Genomic DNA, 18,462 nt, shown 5'->3' with positions numbered 1-18,462 from the left:
AATACAAATAATTATAAGAGAATATTATGAAAAATTATATGCCAACAAACTGGGAAATCTGGAAGAAATGGACAAATTCCTGGAAACATACAAACTACCAAAACTGAAACAGGAAGAAATAGAAAATTTGAATAGACTCCTAATCCGCAAAGAAATTCAATCAGTAATGAAAAATCTCTCAACAAACAAAAGTCCAGGGTCAGGTGGCTTTCCAGGAGAATTCTATGAAACATTTAAAGAAGAACTAACAATACCTATACTTCTCAAACTGTTCCATAAAATAGAAATGGAAAGAAAACTTCCAAACTCCTTGTATGAGGCCAGAATTACCTTGACAAATACCCCACCAAAAAGGAGAATTACAGGCCAATATCCTTGATGAACATGGATACAAAAATTCTCAACAGCATACTTGCAAATCAATCCAACGGTACTTTTAAAAAATTATTCACCACCATCAAGTGGGTTTTATTCCTAGGCTGCAGGGGTGGTTCAATATTTGCAAATCAATCAATGTAATACACTACATTAATAAAAGAAAGAATAAGAACCACATGATCCTCTCAATAGATGCAGAAAAAACACTTGACAAAATACAGCAGCCATTCTTGATTTAAAATCCTCAGTAAAGTAGAGATAGATGGAACACACCTCAACATCATAAAGGCCATATTCAAAAGATCCACAGCTAATATTATCCTCAGTCAGTGGGGAAAAACTGAGAACTTTTCCTCTACCATCAGGAACAAAACAGGGGTGTTCACTCTCACCATTTCTATTTAACATACTACTGGAAATTTTAGCCTCAGCAGTCAGATAACAAGAAGAAATACGTCCAAATGAGCAAAGAAAAATTCTAACTTTCACTATTTGCAGACGACGTGATACTGTATAAAGAAAACCCAAACAACATCACCAAAAAATTGCTAGAACTAATACAGGAATTCAGCAAAATTGCAGGATACAAGATCAACATACAGAAATCTGTTGCATTTCTATACAGCAATAATGAAGAAGAAGAAAAATCAAGGAGTTATCCCATTTACAATTGCATGAAAAACAGTAAGATACCTAGGACTAAACCTAACTAAAGAGGTGAAATATCTATACACTAAAAACTATAGAACAGTTAGGAAAAAAAAATTGATGAGGACACAAAGAAATGGGAAAACATTCATGATCGTGGACTGGAAGAATAGACATTATTAAAATGGCAATGCTACCCAAATCAGTCTACACATTTAATTCAATCCCTATCAAAATACCACCAGCATTTTTCACAGAACTAGAACAAACAATCCTAAAACACCCCAAATAGCCAAAGCAATCATGAAAACAGAAAAGCAAAGCTGGAGACATCACAATTCTAGACTTCAAGCTGTATTACAAAGCTGTAATAATCAAGACAGTATGATACTGGCACTAAAATAGGTAAATAGATCAGTAGAACAGAATAGAGAACCCAGAAATGGACCCTCAGCTCTATGGTCAACTAATCTTTGACAAAGCAGGAAAGAATGTCCAATAGAAAAAAAAAACAGTCTCTTTAATAAACGGTGTCGGGAAAACTGGACAGCAACATGCAGAAGAATGAAACTGGACCATTTTCTTACACCATACACAAAAATAAATTCAAAATGGATGAAAGACCTACATGTGAGACAGGAAACCATGAAAATCCTAGAGGAGAACACAGGCAACAACTTTTTTTACCTTAGCCACAGCAACTTCTTACTAGACATGTCACTGTAGGCAAGGGAAACAAAAATGAACTATGGGGACTTCATCAAGATCAAAATCTTCTGCAGAGCAAAGGAAATAATCAACAAAACTAAAAGAAGATATTTGCAAATCACATATCTGATAAAGGGCTAATATCCAAAATTTGTAAGGAACTTATCAAACATAACGCTCAAATAATCCAGTTAAGAAATGGGCAGAGGGGCGCCTGGGTGGCTCAGTGGGTTGAGCCACTGCCTTCGGCTCAGGTCATGATCTCAGCGTCCTGCAATCGAGTGCTGCATCGGGCTCTCTGCTCAGCAGGGAGCCTGCTTCCCTTCCTATCTCTCTGCCTGCCTCTCTGCCTACTTGTGATCTCTCTCTCTGTCAAATAAATAAATAAAAATCTTAAAAAAAAAAAAAAAGAAAGAAAGAAAGAAAAGAAATGGACAGAATCTCCTTGATGGCTAATAATGATGAATATTTTTCTTGTGTGTGCTAGCCATTTGTATGTCTTCTTCGGAGAAGTGTCTGTTCATGTCTTCTGCCCATTTTTTTGACGTGATTATCTGCTTTGTGTGTGTGGAGTTTGAAGAGTTCTTTATAGATCTTGGATATCAGCCCTTTGTCTATAGAGTCATTTGCGAATATCTTCTCCCATTCTGTGGGTTGCCTCTTTGTTTTGTTGACTGTTTCCTTTGCTGTGCAGAAGCGTTTGATCTTGATGAAATCCCAAAAGTTCATTTTCGCTTTTGTTTCCTTTGCCTTTGGAGACATGTCTTGAAAAAGGTTTCTGTGGCTGATGTCAAAGAGGTTACTGCCTATGTTCTGTTCTAGGATTTTGATAGATTCCTGCCTCATGTTGAGGTGAGATACCACCTTACACCAGTTAGAATGGCCAAAATCAACAAGACAGTAAACATCAAGTGTTGGAGAGTATGTGGAGAAAGGGGAACCCTTTTACACTGTTGGCGGGAATGCAAGTTGGTGCAGCCACTTTGGAAAACAGTGTGGAGATTCCTTAAGAAATGAAAAATAGAGCTACCCTATGACCTTGCAACTGCACTACTGGGTATTTACCCCAAAGATACAGATGTAGTGAAAAGAAGAGCCATCTGTACCCTAATGTTCATAGCACCAATGGCCACAGTCGCCAAACTATGGAAAGAGCCAAGAAGCCCTGCAATAAATAAATGGATAAAGAAGATATGGTCCATATATACAATGGAGTATTATGCCTCCATCAGAAAGGATGAATACCCAAATTTTATATCAACATGGATGGGACTGGAGGAGATTATTCTGAGTGAAATAAGTCCAGCAGAGAGTCAATTATCATATGGTTTCACTTACTTGTGGAACATAAGGAATAACACAGAGGTTATTGGGAGTTGGAGAGGAGAAATGAGTTTGGGGAAATTGGAGGGAAAGATGAACCATGAGAGACTATGGACTCTGAGAAACAAACTGAGGGTTTTGGAAGGGAGGTGGGTTAGGGGTTGGGTGAGCCTGGTGGTGGGTATTAAGGCGGGCATGTATTGCATGGAGCATAGGGTATGGTGCATAAACAATGAATCTTGGAACACTGAAAAAAAAAAAACTTAAAAAAAAAAAGAAGAAATAGGCAGAAGACAATAATAGACACTTTTCCAAAGAAGACATCCAGATGGCCACTTGACATATGAAAAGATGCTCTATATCAGTCATCATTAGGGAAATATGAATCAAAACCCTGATGAGCTATCGCCTCACACCTGTCAGAATGGCTAAAATAAACAACACAAGAAACAGCAGGTTTTGGTGAGGATGTGGAGAAAGGGGAACCCTCTTACACTGTTGGGGGGAATGAAAGCTGGTGCAGCCACTCTGGAGAACAGTATGGAGATTACTCAAACAGTTAAAAATAGAACTACCCAACCACCCAGAAATTGCACTACTAGGTATTTATTCAAAGGATAAAAAAATACAAGTTCAAAAGGGTACATGCACCCTGATGTTTATAGCAGGCTTATCAAATAGCCAAACTATGGAGAGAGCCCAAGTGTCCATTAATGATGAATGGATAAAGATGTGATACACACACACACACACACACACACACACACACACATAGGAATACTACACAGTCATCAAAAGAAATGAAATCTTGCCATTTTGCAATAGCATGGATAGAGTTAGAGTGTGTTGTGCTAATTGAAATAAGTGAGTCAGAGAAAGACAAGTACCATATGATTTCAATCATGTGTAAATTAGGAAACAAAACAAATGAACATAGGGGAAGGGAGGAAAAAGAGGGGGGGAGGCAAACCATAAGGACTCTTAATGACAGAGAACAAACAGGGTTGTTGGAGAGAGGTGGGTAGGGGATGGGCTAGATGGGTGGTCAGTATTAAGGTGGGCAGTTCTTGTGATGAGCACTGGGTGTTGTATGTAATTGATGTAATTGATGAATCACTGAATTCTACTCCCCAAATCAATATTACAGTGTATGCTAACTAACTAGAATTTAAATAAAAATTTGGAGGGAAAAGTAAATAGCTGCAATCCAATCCAGAAAAGTCATTAACTAATACACCAATATATTAACTTATAAATAACTATACACGATTACATATAATTACACATCAAGGGCAGAGTAGAACTCTGGAAAAATGGAGAGAGAAAATGAAAGTGATAGAAGATGTGTTAGTGTGGTCCTGGTATTCATTTTATTTTTTTTAAAGACTATTTATTTTAGAGAGACAGAGTGTGTGAGTGTGTGCAGTTCGGTGGGGGGCGGTTAGAGGATTAGTGGCAGAGCATGAGAGAGAATCTCAAGCAGGATCCCCAGTGAACACAGAGCCCCATCTCAGGACTCTGAGATGAAACCAAGAATCGACTGATTTATCAACTGAGCCCTTCAGACACCCCTGGTCGTGGTATTCTAGCGAAGGTGGTCAAGCAAGGCTCACAAGGGGTGACATTTGTGCAGAGACTTGAATGAAGTGACAAATGGAACTGTGAGCCATCTGCAAGATCAAAGCCTTTGTGATCCCATGTGTGTTAAAAGACCATGTGTGTGTTGTTGTCCGGAAGTCCCTCACATGCACTCAGGAACAAGCCCATCTGCAACTTCTCTTCAGTGAAGTCACAAACCTTCTAGGAGGCGTGCCCCTCCACTGCCACCATCACCGACTGCTTCCTGGCCATTCTCGGTGGCAGCCCTGATCTCCCCGCAGCCTTTGTCTGCTGAATTGCTCTATCAGAACAGGGAGAGCATCCTCCGTCGTGAAAAACATGCTGTCTCAGAGCAGTGCTGGTCTGGGGCACCGGTAGTCTTTAGATCAACACTGGTTTCTCCATGTGTGTATGCATGTATGTGTGCACATGTGCGCATGTGCACACACACCACCAGTTCCTGGACTCCTCCCAATCTACATAGGCTGATTAGCTCCTCAGGGATCCCCTTGAGAAGAAGCTGGAAGAGCACCATCTTTTGTCTGTCTCAGCTGTGATAAAGAAATACCACAGACTGAGGGGCGCCTGGGTGGCTCAGTGGGTTAAAGCCTCTGCCTTCAGCTCAGGTCATAATCTCAGGGTCCTGGGATCAAATCCCAAATCAGGCTCTCTGCTCAAGCGGGGAGCCTGCTTCCCTTCCTCTCTCTCTGCCTGCCTCTCTGCCTACTTGTGATCTCTGTCAAATAAATAAATAAATAAATCTTTAAAAAAAAAAAAAAAAAGAAAGAAAGAAAAGAAAAAAGAAATACCACAGACTGAGCAGCTTATGAACAACAGAAACTTGTTTTCTCACTATCCTGGAGGTTGGGAAGTCTCATATCAAGGCACCAGCAGTCTCAGTGTCTGGTGAAGAGCTGCTTCCTACTTCCTAGACGGCCATCTTCTCACTGTGTCCTCACATGGTAGAAGGGGGGAGGAGTGTTCTAGGGTTTCTTTTGTAAGGACACTATCTCCTTCATGACACCTCCCCTCTCAAAGCCCCCACCTCCAAATAACATCACATTGGGGATTAGCTTTCATCATGACTTTTGTGGGAACACAAACATTTGGTTCATAATAAACATTCTTCAGATGTCAAGAATTTTTGGGTGATTTTTTAAAATCTTATTTGTTTTTATTTTAGTGCTTTTACATTAATGCATAATACCTGGTTTTAAAAATATCAAACAATATAAAATGATAGTCAACTTAAAAAGTTGGGGCACCTGGGTGGTTCACTCAGTTAAGAGCCAATTCTCGAATTTGGCTCAGGTCATGATCTCAGGGACCTGGGATCAAGCCCCACATGAGGCTCCCTGCTCAGGAGTCTGCTTCTCCCTCTGCTCCTCTCCCCACTCATGTGTGTGTATGTGTGCTCTCTCTCTCTCAAATAAAATAGAACAAATCTTAAAAAAAAATAAAAATAAAAATAGTCTTATGCCCCCATCTGCATGCAAAATCCCAATGCCCCAAGCAAGCACCTGTAAACATTTCTTGGGGTTACTAGTATAATTGTAACTCACATGCTTATCTTACCATTTCTTGATTCGTCAACTCTAGACCTTCATAAATAGCCTACTTCTTGCTACCTCTTTCCCTTCCCCACAAAGTTTTATTAAAACCTTTTATTAAAATCAAATGACCGGGGTGCCTGGGTGGCTCAGTGGTTTGGGCTGCTGCCTTCGGCTCGGGTCATGATCTCAGGGTCCTGGGATCGAGCCCCACATCGGGGTCTCTGCTCCGCAGGAAGCCTGCTTCCCTCTTTCTCTCTCTCTCTCTCTCTGCCTACTTGTGATCTCTGTCTGTCAAATAAATAAATAAAATCTTTTAATAAATAAATAAATAAATAAATAAAATGACCTCTATCACTTTAAATAACACATTTAGGCCATTATTGTCCATATAGTTTAGAAGCCTATCTGGACTCCATCAGTATAGGATGAGGAAATTAGCATGTGAATCATCTCTGTGGCAGGAACCACAGAATCCTCTTTCTGCATTCAGGCTTCTGCCATGCTAGCTGGTAACTTGATTTTGCTTTCAGCAAAAAGTGTGAACGTCTTGACACTGAGGATCTTTCATGCTTTCTTTGTCTGTAAATAGGGTGTGAAAAGTTAATGGCATTTTAATATGCTATATAAAATTATATTATACCTATTATGTATATAATATAATATATATCATTTGCTATAGACCAGAGTCTTGCAGTGAAATCCATAGAAAGAAGGAAATATAATCTTTGGCCGTGAACCTGGGCCACCTGAAGAAGAATGGGCCATTCACCTCCCTTCTGCTTCAGGAGTTGACAAGTTCTTAACAGTTTTTATTTGCTTCTCGTTGAGACCATCACTTTCTGCAGCCACTTTTTAGTTGTGCTTTTGTTTTTCCTGGGGTTTCTAATTCTTTTTTCTGATTGACAAAAGAAAGCTGTGGTTCCTTCTTCACTGTCTCTCTTCATTCGTTGGGCTTCTTAATCCTGTGCTCATTGACTGTGTGCACCCCCTAACCCCTCCTTTCAGATCTGCTATGACCCTGACATCTGGGACTTCCATCCATCGCACCCTGGACTAACTCCCTTTTTCTAGAGTCCCATGATTTCCACTTTATCGGATTTTTTTTTTTTTTTTGGCTCCCCTAAGTATACCTTAACAGTTTTTCTTCCTAGAAAGCACATCGATTTTCTGAGACCTTACATGTCTGAAAGTATTTTTATTTGGCCCTTATCTGATGATAGTTTGGCTGAGCATAGAGTTCTGAGGTCTTGCCATTTCTTCTCTGGGCTTAGAAAATCCATGCTCCACTGTCTTCTAGCATTCAATGTTACTGATTTAAATGTTTAATGTCATTATTATTTTTATTCATTTGCAAAAATACCCTTTTTTTTCTGCCTAGAAGCCTCATCTTGGAGGGTCGTCATGAAGACGTTATCTCCTTTGCTGTACTTTGTGTTGTAATCAATTTATTCTGATTTGCCACTGGTAGACTCTTTAAACCCTAAAGACTTTTGCCTTTCTTAGCTTGCGGCCATTTTCTTCTGTTATGTGATTGGTTTTTTTTTTTTTTTTCCTCTCGCTCCTCCCTGGAATCTTGTTAGATGCTGAGGCCACTGAATTCATCCTCATGTCTCTTCCTCTGATATGTCCCATCTTTTTTACTTCTTCCTCTGCATTCTGGAAAGTTTATGTTGATTTTAACTTTTAGACCTCCTATTACTTTTCTTTCCCCAATCATACGTTCTATGTTCCAGAAAACATTGTCTTCTTATTATTTAATTTTCACACTACCTAGTGTTGTGTGGATAGGATGTGGTGTCTTTTTCAAATCAGTTATTTATTAGAATTTTTAAAGTTATTTTCATTACCCTAGATTACCTTGATTTCCCTTTCTAAAAATTTGCTCTTAGTTTTTCTAGGTCATTCTTTCCCATGACATTGGATTGTTTCAAATATCTACTGATCCCCAGTTATCTATACATATTTTTAACAAAGGTCTTCGCTGGTTAATAGAGGTGACTTACATGGGTAAGTTAGTATTCCCAGGAGACCTCTCCTGTGAAAAAAGGGTGGGTGTGCTGACCAACAACTTCCAAGTTTATTAGCCAGTCAGTCACCTGGCAGGCTCGGCTCTAGGGTAGATGAGTAGGATCTGGTGGGCAGTGTGTGGGGGCTCCCCCAGGGCTGCAGAAGGAAGGTTTCATTACAGGTATAACCCCTATATTCAAGTCCTAGCCTTCTCCAAGTAGGTTGTTCAGTTTTATTAGAGGACTATGTTCTGTTTGGGGCCTAAGGATAAAACCACCTTGGGTCAGTTGTCCAACTGATTGGGAATTGGAATAGGGACCAATGGTTGCCTACACAACCATTAAATCAGGTTTCTGAATTCTGTGTTATAACCAGTCCTGCTCTTGGCACCAACCAGCTCCAAATTAGACATCTTGGTCTGAGAGGCCCAGCTCCAGTGCCTACCTGGAGGGCAGTGTTTTCTCTGATCTTTATGCAATCACTCACTTCCAATTTTCTAGAAATATGTCAAAATCTCTGGTGCTGCTCTCACCCACATTCTTCAGCTGCATTGACTTTTCCCTCTGGCTACCTTCTCTCATATCCCTGGCATCTGGGGAGGGAGAGGCCTTTGTATTCATTTTACTTTTCTGAATTCTCTATAATGAGTACCTGTTATTACATTCACAATAAAAGGTACAACAAGAGCTATTTTTAAAATGGAAGGGATTCAGAAGTACTGAGCCAAAAACAGAAGCATCCTGACAGCATTCTGTGTTGACCATTCCAGCCCTGAGCAAGAAACTGCTTTCCCTCAGTACTTCTAGCTGAATGAATAGGTGGCTGAAGAATCTTGTCCTAGAGCCTGTGTCTCTCTTATGCTTTGGACATCCCCAGGCTGAATTAGAGGTGTTGTTAATGCAGCACGAGCATCAAGGGCAGAGCCTGCTATGAAGCAGGTGCGTCCGTGAGTGGCTTCGAGTGGCAGGCACTCACCCACCTGCTGCTGGGTGGACTCCGGCGCATGCTTCACTGGTCTTACTTCAGGCCACTCGCTCAACCCAGGCAACTGGCAGGCGCTGTTTGTTTGTTTAAAGAGAGACTGTCTTTAATAACAGCAGAGGTTTGGAGGAAGGGAAGAACAGAGCAAAGGGCTCACAAAGAGGCTGCTGGCAGAGTGCCTTTCTGTGCCTGGTAATCTTGTCTGAGCCAGCCCCGAAGGCCCTGGGACAGTGTCACTGCTGTTGGGACCGGAAGCTGTGGTGTCACTGCCAGCCTCCTGGGCTGAGTGCTTGCTGCCACTAGGGATGGGACTGGCACTGTGACTCTGGCTGTGGCTGCGGCTCCGCTGGCCACCCCCATCTCTGCCACTGTCTGAACCGTTGTCACCGCCATGGGCTGGCCTGCGTCCTCAGCACCAGAGTCAGTGTCATTTTCCAAGTCTACATCCCTGATGAATATCTCTGTGTCTGGGTGGCCTGGGCCTCGTCCTCACTGCTGTCATCCTGGCTGCTACCACCCTTGTCACTCACCCCGTCCCTGTCATCTCTTTTGGGATTGGCCGGTCATCAGCTGAGGTGAAAGGGGTACTTGGGCCCAGTGTCTCTTGGCACCCCTAAGACCAGCCCGGTGTTGACCATGTGGTAACAGAGTACAGGACTTCTAAGAGCTGCATGAAAGGGAGCTGTCTTTTTGCCACCGGTCCCTATGGTCTGAGCAAGTCCCAGGCCGGCCTGGATGCAAGACGTCGAGAGAGATGCTGCTCCACATCTTGGCGGAAGGAGCTATGAAGTCCGGTGGCAACTTTTGCCGTCCACCCCTTCATAATTCCAGCCTTTGTCTCTCATTTTGTTTTCTTATTCTGTGTCTTCCTCAGGCTTCTGAGGACCCAGTCTCTGGAATGGTTCTACAGTAACGTGAAGAGTCGCTTCAAACGCTTTGGCAGCGCCAAGGTCTTGAAGAATCTGTACCGGAAACACCGGCTGGAGAGCGGGGCGTGCTTCGACGTTCTAGGTACACTGGCGGCCCGCTGCTGTGGGAGTCTGCAGGGCTGAGGGGATAGGAGGAGGCCTGGCTGGGAGGCCCTGGACACTAGGGGTCCTCAACAGGACACAGAAAGTTGCCTAAATACGTGGCTCCGATGAGGAGCAGAAATAAGAGGACAAATATCAAAGATTCTGTGAAGTTTGAGTCATCTGGTTCCCACATCCCAAGTGGGCTGTTGGGACCCAAATATTTCTGCGTATTGTGGACATTTTAATTGTAGGTCCCTGGAATTCAAAGATTCCCGATCATCTCCCCCTACAGATGAAACACTGGGAAGTCCTCTGTTTGATCAGGTAGACTAGGCCTAACCTGGGAGGGTATGCCCTCCACTCCCCTTCCCTCCTGTTCCCAACCTCCACACACACCAGGCCCAGAACCTGATGTAATGGGAGAGTGGGGAAAGTACAGGCTTCTCTCCCAAGTAGCCTGGAGGGTGGATTGGATTCTGCCTTGCTGTTTTTATTCACGTAAGACAACCAATGTAATTAGAAAGAGAAATTATCTCCTTTAGTTCTATTAGACTAGCCAGTAGAAAGAAATCCTTATCACAATATGAACAGTCTGTCCTCTTTAAAAACGCTGTTTTTTTTTTTTTCTCTGTCTAAAGGCAGATTTTTTTCATCTCTTTGCTGACACAGGTAAACGCTTTTTATCCACGAAAAAGGGGGATGGAAAAAAGATCTCATCCGTCTCATTTGGAGCCTTTTCACTGTCATTATTTTACACTGTTGTATTCTCAATAAAGTCTTGGGCTGTGTCTTATCTAAAAATATGCCAGCCACTGAGACAGGGGGAAACAGGATGGAAGCATTAAACACAGAGAATCATTAGGGCCTTTTGTGGTGGTTGTTAGACTCTATCTTTCAAACTATTCAGGAAGCCTAAGCTACGAGAGCAGTGCTGAAGTCTTCCACAGATTATTTTTATCTCTCTTTGCTGATTTCTCTAAAAAGTTTCTTCTCCAGGAAAGACGGCAAAAGGAAGAAAGAGAGAGAGAGAACAAAAGAAAGCTTAAAAGTAATCTTATTAACAGTAGTTTTTCAAGCCAAAGACATATCTCAAGAAAGTTCCAGAATATTATTGGCTCACTTGTTTGCGTCCCGTCCTTTCTTTCCTCTCATGTACGGCCTCAGGTCTGTTTCGTGTACCCCCTTACGTGTCACCAAATTTCAGACCTCATAGGTGTTCTGTACTGCTTCATGAAAGATGAGGAGAAAAGCAAACATACCAGGAATCCTACAGAGCAGGGCACAACTCTGATCTCTTCTTCTGTCTCTCTCAGGCCCCACAGGTGGATCAGGTGGATTGGAGCCCGAAGCAGGCCGGCTCAGGGCTTTGAAATTTTCAAGTGTCATTTTCTGAGGAAAACCAGTTACTGGGAATAACTGTCTGCCTGATGGAAGCAGATGTGGGTTCTGGGCCCTCTGTGATTCAGCAGCTCTTTCATTTGGACTCAGGACGGCACTTGCTGCATTGCATTCAGGGGACAGTCTACGAACCATTTGAGCACTAGCTTCATCAGCTCTGTGTTCCCAAAGCATGGCTCAACACCTGGCAAAGCCTACATCCCTTGTTTAGCACCAGTTTGATCTTAGAAGCATTCTGTGGGTACCAAGACCCTTCCCTGAACTATTAAAATCTATTGCTTTAATATGGTTAGTATCCATTTAAACTAAGACTTCCTTTTGATAAAAGTGAAGGGAAACAGTCTGTGAGGTGATATTCAAGCCTGTTAAGCCATGATCATAAAACAGTGAGATTTATTCTATACACTGCCTAGAAATTTTATTCACCCTGCAAGTATGGGCAAATCCTCTGGGGCAGCAGTGGTCTCCTGGCTATGTCACCTGACTGGGGAGCCCTTAGTCTTAGCTCCACCTGTCACCCAACACCCTTTCATCATTGTCTCCTGCCATCCTCAATCTTGACTATACATCAGAATCACCTAGGGGGCTTAAAAAAAAAACCAAAAAAAAAAAAAAAACCAGTGCCCAGGATCCCCTGCCACACTCAGCCACTTACTTCTGTATCTGTGGAGGTGAGCCCAGTACAGGTATTTCTCGAGGTTATTTTAAGGCACAGCCACGGTGGAGAACCCCAGCTAGCACTTTAGCACTTGACCATAATTGGGGCAGTAGCATTCTGAATAAAATGGCTCCGTCTTCAACTCTGACTAAGGGCACTTGTTTGCAGAATTTTGGTGCCAGAACATTTTACACAACATCTACGGCGTGCAGGGCACATGCTCTGCCCCCAAACTGTTGAAGTAGAATCCCTTGTACGTATGAAATATCTTCACCCCCTAGACCAGCCATAGTCTGCCTTGACACATTCAGTCCATTGAAAATTCGTAAAAGTTCACCAAGTTCACAGAATCTTCTGGGCCAGCCATTACATGCATGCTCTACTCTGCTCTCTGTACTTCTGACCCTCCCAAGCTAGGCTTACTCCTCCTGCAGCCCATATCGGATGACCAGGAGAGGCCAGGCCTGAAAGGAGACCCCTTAGTTCCATCGGGCAAATCTAAGATGTATTTATGACTTCAATAAACATTCAATAAACACTTATTGAACATCCACTACGCGCCCACCTGGTTTAAGAATGACAAGATGGGCAAGACCCTGCCATCTGGGAATCAATATTCCAGTGGAGAAGTCAGATAAATAAGTACATTTAAAAAAAAAAAAAAAGTGTCCCAGGAAGCCTGGGTGACTCAGTCGGTTAAAATGTCTGCCTTCAGTTCAGGTCATGGTCCCGGGGTCCTAGGATCAAGTCCCTCATCAGGCTCCCTGCTCAGCCAGGAATCTGCTTCTCCCTCTGCCTGCTGCTTTCCCTACTTATGCTTTCTCTCTGTGACAAGTAAACAAATCTTTAAAAAACATTTTTTTAAACAGTGTCCCATGGTAATGTGTGCTCACATGGGACATTTGATAGATTCAGCATGACATTTTTTAAAAGATTATTTACTTATTTATTTGACAGACAGAGATCACAAGTAGGCAGAGAGAGAGAGAAGGAAACAGGCTCCCTGCCAAGCAGAGCAGAGAGCCTGATGCAGTACTTGATCCCAGAACCCTGAGATCATGACCTGAGCCGAAAGCAGAGGCTTAACCCACTGAGCCACCCAGGTGCCCCGTGATAACTTTTATTTTTTATTTTTATTTTTTTAAAGATTTTATTTTTATTTATTTGAAAGATAGATCACAAGTAGGCAGACGCAGGCAGAGAGAGAGAGGGAAGCAGGCTCCCCACCTAGCAGAGAGCCCAATGCCGGGCCAAATCCCAGGACCCTGAGATGATGACCTGAGCTGAGGGCAGCAGCTTAACCCATTGAGCCACCCAGGCGCCCCCAGCATGACATTTTTAACAGTGACCGTAGAAAGGAGCATGACATGAAAAAATAAAAGTGGTCATTATTAACATACTTAATCTCTAGGCAGTTGGATAAATAGCATATGCTTTCATTTAGTATTCAATAAATAAATGAGAGAAATAAACCCTGTTTTTACTCATGAATACTCTATAGCTATTTTTGACATGATTCCTGAAAAGGGTCTATTGAGTCTTTCATCTGAGATTTGACTGACAAACATAGTCTTTTGACAATGCTGAGCCATGTGACATCAGAGGTTCTTCCAATGCATGAAAGACATCACGTGTCATCTGACTGCTATGTCATGCTTTTCCAGAACAGTTCAGCCACTCTGTGCCATTTCCAGCTGGCTCTGAAGCTCCCACCTGTGAATTTCAAGGGAAACAGGGAGAAGCGCTGTTTAAAATTATGCAGAACCAGAGCTTGTCCTCTGGGCAGCTCAGTCTCCCAGTGATGTTTCCAGATCTTCTTTCTCCTCATACTCTCCTCCACACTCCTCCATTCTCTCCACAGAGGACCTCACCTCCTCCTTCACAGGGCAGACAATATGTAACCCTGCACTGGATCCTGTCACCTTCCAGGAAGGTCTCAAGGTCACACACCCCTTCCCTCTTACTGAGCCAGCCTCTCTTTTAACTGGTTCCTTCCTATTGATTGGTAAACATGCCTGAGTCTCTCTGTTTCCAAAAACCATTGCTGCACATTCCCCCACTTCCTTCCCTGCCTGTCTTCCCAGTCGGTGGCAGGCACACTCCGGAGAGCACACAGAGCTCAGGGCTTCTGCTCCCTGCCCTTCCTCATTCCCCTCACTGAGCTATTCTCCGCACAGCAGCCAGAGGGCACTCCACGGAAGCTTTACTGGCTTTATGTGGCTGTTGGAATAAAGATCAAAACGGGGTATGGTCACCATGACCCGCATGGTGTGGATCTCCAAGCCCAGCCACTCTGCCTCGTGTTCAGGTCCCCAGATGCACCTGCCACCCTCATAGCCTGTTGTGTGCAGACTGTCCGCTCTGCCCCAGACACTCTCCAACCTCCCCGCACCTCTTTGGCTCACTGTCCCTGCTAGACTATGAAACACCCAATCAGAGCACTTAACATCTCTATAACTTTACATTGGTTTATATAAGCCTTTGACTGATGAATTCTTTCCCACTCCATCAAGTTTGTCAAAGCAGTGAGGATTTCTGGCTTTGGTCACCCGTATACTAACACCCAGGCCAGAGTCTGGCACCTAGTATAAACACCTGTTCATAGACTCTTTGCTGGATGGATGAATCAATGCTGGATGTAGCCACACCAAAGGGAAATATCTGCACTTGGAACCAGAGCTTGGGGTTTTCAGAGAGGACTTATCTTAAAGTCTTGTAAGTGAGGAAACGGAGTATCAGAAAGACAAAGCCACTGGCTCAGGGTCACAGAGCTAGAATAAGTGAAGGCCGGCTCAGAGGACACAAACACAGAGAAAGGAATATGGTCAGACTAAGGGAGCTATGACAGGCTACACATTTATGGCCTATTTCATACAAATAGGCCTAAACCTGCCTCAAATACCTACAGCAGTTACCCCTAGGGTTTCCACAGGGGAGCCCGCATCATAGCCCATCCAAGAAAACACAGCATCTATTACATGTATTGAAGGCTTAGTTCAACATAGCATTGATGGCATTTGCCCCCTTTTGAGCTAAGGCACATGGACCCATATTCATTTTCTTGGTTCTGCCAAACACTGTTTTCCATTAACATTCAATTCAAAACATTTTCCTTGAGCCATCTTCTGTGTAGGTGCTGTGTTGGGTCCTGAGGATACAATACAGAGAGTTGAAAACAATCTGTCCTCTCCATCTACAGAGATCTCATAAAAATCCCCAACTTGAAAGGGGGCTTTAAAAAGGTCTTAGCTAGCTGCTGTTCCCAGCCTGGAATTAAGATTAGGGTTGTGTATTCGATTCAAAGAAGACCGGAGGAGAGGCAGCGGGCCTTGAAAGATCAAACGCAATGGGTTCACCTTATCTCGCTCTGGGCATGTTTCATGTGGACTCCATTCTATGGAAGAGTAGGGTGACAGTTAAATCAATAGCTAAAGGCAACTGTTTGGGTCAGTGCCGTAGACTGCAGCTAACAACCAAACCCACAGCATCATGAGCTCTTATTCTTTCTCTCTTTCTAGAAAGGAAGCCAAGTGTCAGAGAGATTAAGTAATGTGCTCTAGGTCACACAGCTAGTACTTTGCGGCTTACATCTCTCCAGCTTCGATCTATTGTTTTCTCTTTGATTCCACATTGCCTCCAAAGAAGGTACTGGAAGAAAGTCAAGGGAGGCAGCAGTGTTACACCAGGAATCACTTAGAGAAGAAAAAGATGACTCATCAAAAGCTGTAGCATTATTGTGGAGCCCATGGATTCTCTAAATATCTGCAAGGCTGACTTCATCAGAGTGGGTCGTGGTGGTCTGCCAGGGCTGTGACCATGCACCAGTCCTCACTGGGGACCTGTGATAATCCCATTCTCTCTCCCACTCCCTCCATCCCTTCAGGAGGAAACTTTTTCGAGGCAAACCTGGAGAATGAAGGAAGTATTTCGGGCAGTGATTCAACATTTTATAGACAGTCAGAAGGTAAGTTTGCTTAAGAGTTTGCAGCTAATGGGAGGTTGAAGGAATAGAAGTGCCTTTAGATACTCGGGGTCTCCCAGTTGCATTGTAACTGCTAGACACAACCCCTTCTTCCTGGGTGGGAGTCTCCAGGGGTCTTCTTATTGTTGCCACTTGTGTGTATCCATCATCAAAATTGGAGAGTACAGCCAAGGTATGGCCAAGAGCAGTGCATTCGCTACCCAACCACTGGATACTTTATATCCCCTGGTGAGCTCCAGTTCCAAGTCCATCTTCCAGAGCTAGAATATAATAATGAATACACTTGTGTAGTTCATATTAAAATATTCATAGAAACAATGTATCATGTAGTGATTCACTTCTTTTTTATACCAATACCATAGTCCCCTGAGAGTAGAAGTTAAAAGCAAAACAAACTGATGGTTTCAAATTAAACCTTCTCCATCATTTCAGCTCCTTCTCCAGCATGCTGGACCTTGAAATCCTCCTGAGTCACCTTCTCCTAGGGTCCTATAGCCCCTCTCCATGCTCTCTATTCTCTCCTTTAGGTGCCTTCGCCTGGAGGTCCCATCCTCCTTCATCATTGCTGCCTAGAACTTCTCCCCGTGGTACGACACACTCCCGCGGGCTCCAGGCACCTCCATTCACTGCTGAAGCTGAAATGCCCAGCACGGATTTCAGCCCAGAGTTCTAGACTCAGATTTCTTTTTTTTTTTTTTTTTAAAGATTTTATTTATTTATTTGACAGAGAGAGATCACAAGTAGGCAGAGAGGCAGGCAGAGAGAGAGGAGGAAGCAGGCTCCCTGCTGAGCAGAGAGCCCGATGCGGGACTCGATCCCAGGACCCCGAGATCATGACCTGAGCCGAAGGCAGCGGCTTAACCCACTGAGCCACCCAGGCGCCCTCTAGACTCAGATTTCTGAAGCTTGTATCAAGCCCTGTAGATCCTACAGGGATCCTAGCCTCTGCACATCCTAATCAAGCTCTCAGTCACCCAAGTTCCTGGCAGCTCTTTCTCCCAATTCTGTCCTTCTCTTTTTATTCTGACCCCCCATGGCCTGAGAGTCCCCTGCCCACAATTCCCCTGTATTAATCTTACCTTCAGTGACCATCCGTATGTACCAGAGTTCTCCAGAGAAGCAGAACCAATAGGGGATACACACACACATACACACACACACACACAGAGATTTATTTTATTTTAGGGACTTGGTTCCCTTGGGGCCTGGTAAGCCCAAAGTCTATAGGGTAGGTCAGCAGGAGGAGCTGGGGGCAGAAGCCAATGCTTCAGTCTTGAGACAGGCTTTCTTCTCTGGGAAACCTTAGTTTTTGCTCTGAAGGGTTTTGTTCTCAACTGCAAGAGTAAGACACACCCACATTACCTCAAGAGCAATTTCCTTCCCTTAAAGTCAAGTATCATAGATATTAACCACATCCCCAAAATACCTTCATGACAGCACCTAGATTCGTGTTGGATTAAATCACTGGGTATGACAGCCCAGCCAGGATGATGCCTAAAACTGACCATCCCATTGTCTACTGGTCCTCCAAGCTTCGGTCACTCTGCCTCGCCTCCTTCTCCTTCCTCCACACCCCTGCCAGTCATTCCCTCTGCGGCACCAACCTGAGTCTTCACTTTCAACCAAAACACCTTGAGTGCCCCACTTCACCCTCATCCGGAAGTCATGAATATAGCATTCGGAGCCTCTGGGTTGTGGCTCCAGGCTCTTACTGGCCAGGGATCTATGGAACTGGGGAACGATACCCACCACAGGTCCTCCCGCAAGCCTCTTAGCATAAGTGCCTGCTCACCCCATAGCCTGGGGAGCACAGGAGAGTGTGGACTTGGCTTATCCATTGGGGCGTCCCAGGGCTAGCGAGGACTTGTGAGAAAAATACGTTGATTGGTATCTCAAAGAAGAGACACGGGAGGTACAAGTGTCTATCTCTGGGGAGCACTTGGTGTGATGACAATCTCAATTCTGTAGACTATACCTGTAGAAACACTGGGAAAGCTGCATGTCCAGTCGGCCACCCTGGGGCACACAGAGCCCTGATGTGACTGTCATCATAGCCAGCTTTTGATGGACCTGTCAGCTTGCTGGATCTCTTTGAGCATCCCTGGGTTGGTTTTGGAGATTTTATTATGTTCGCCAGATGCCAATTTCTGTTCACAGTTATGTCTTGAGGAACCTGCAAAGCTTGAATCAAGGTTTTTTTAATTGAGGGATTGA

General features: G+C 43.7%; 1 protein-coding gene across 9 annotated transcripts in view; it reads left to right on the top strand.

The window, feature by feature from the left end:
- Positions 1-18,462, top strand: part of MYRIP (myosin VIIA and Rab interacting protein) — a 393,633-nt gene that overhangs the window by 290,092 nt on the left and 85,079 nt on the right. For all 9 annotated transcript variants that reach the window (XM_059161999.1, XM_059161995.1, XM_059162000.1 and 6 more), the window contains 2 exons: positions 10,072-10,208; positions 16,150-16,230. In XM_059161999.1, the coding sequence (XP_059017982.1) occupies positions 10,072-10,208; positions 16,150-16,230 (218 nt within the window). The remainder of the gene's footprint in view (positions 1-10,071; positions 10,209-16,149; positions 16,231-18,462) is intronic.

The sequence above is a fragment of the Mustela lutreola genome, chromosome 2 (assembly GCF_030435805.1).
Source record: "Mustela lutreola isolate mMusLut2 chromosome 2, mMusLut2.pri, whole genome shotgun sequence".
In the NCBI taxonomy this organism is placed as follows: domain Eukaryota; kingdom Metazoa; phylum Chordata; class Mammalia; order Carnivora; family Mustelidae; genus Mustela; species Mustela lutreola.
Note: the sequence above shows the minus strand (reverse complement) of the source record. Positions and strands in the feature narration are given on the sequence as shown.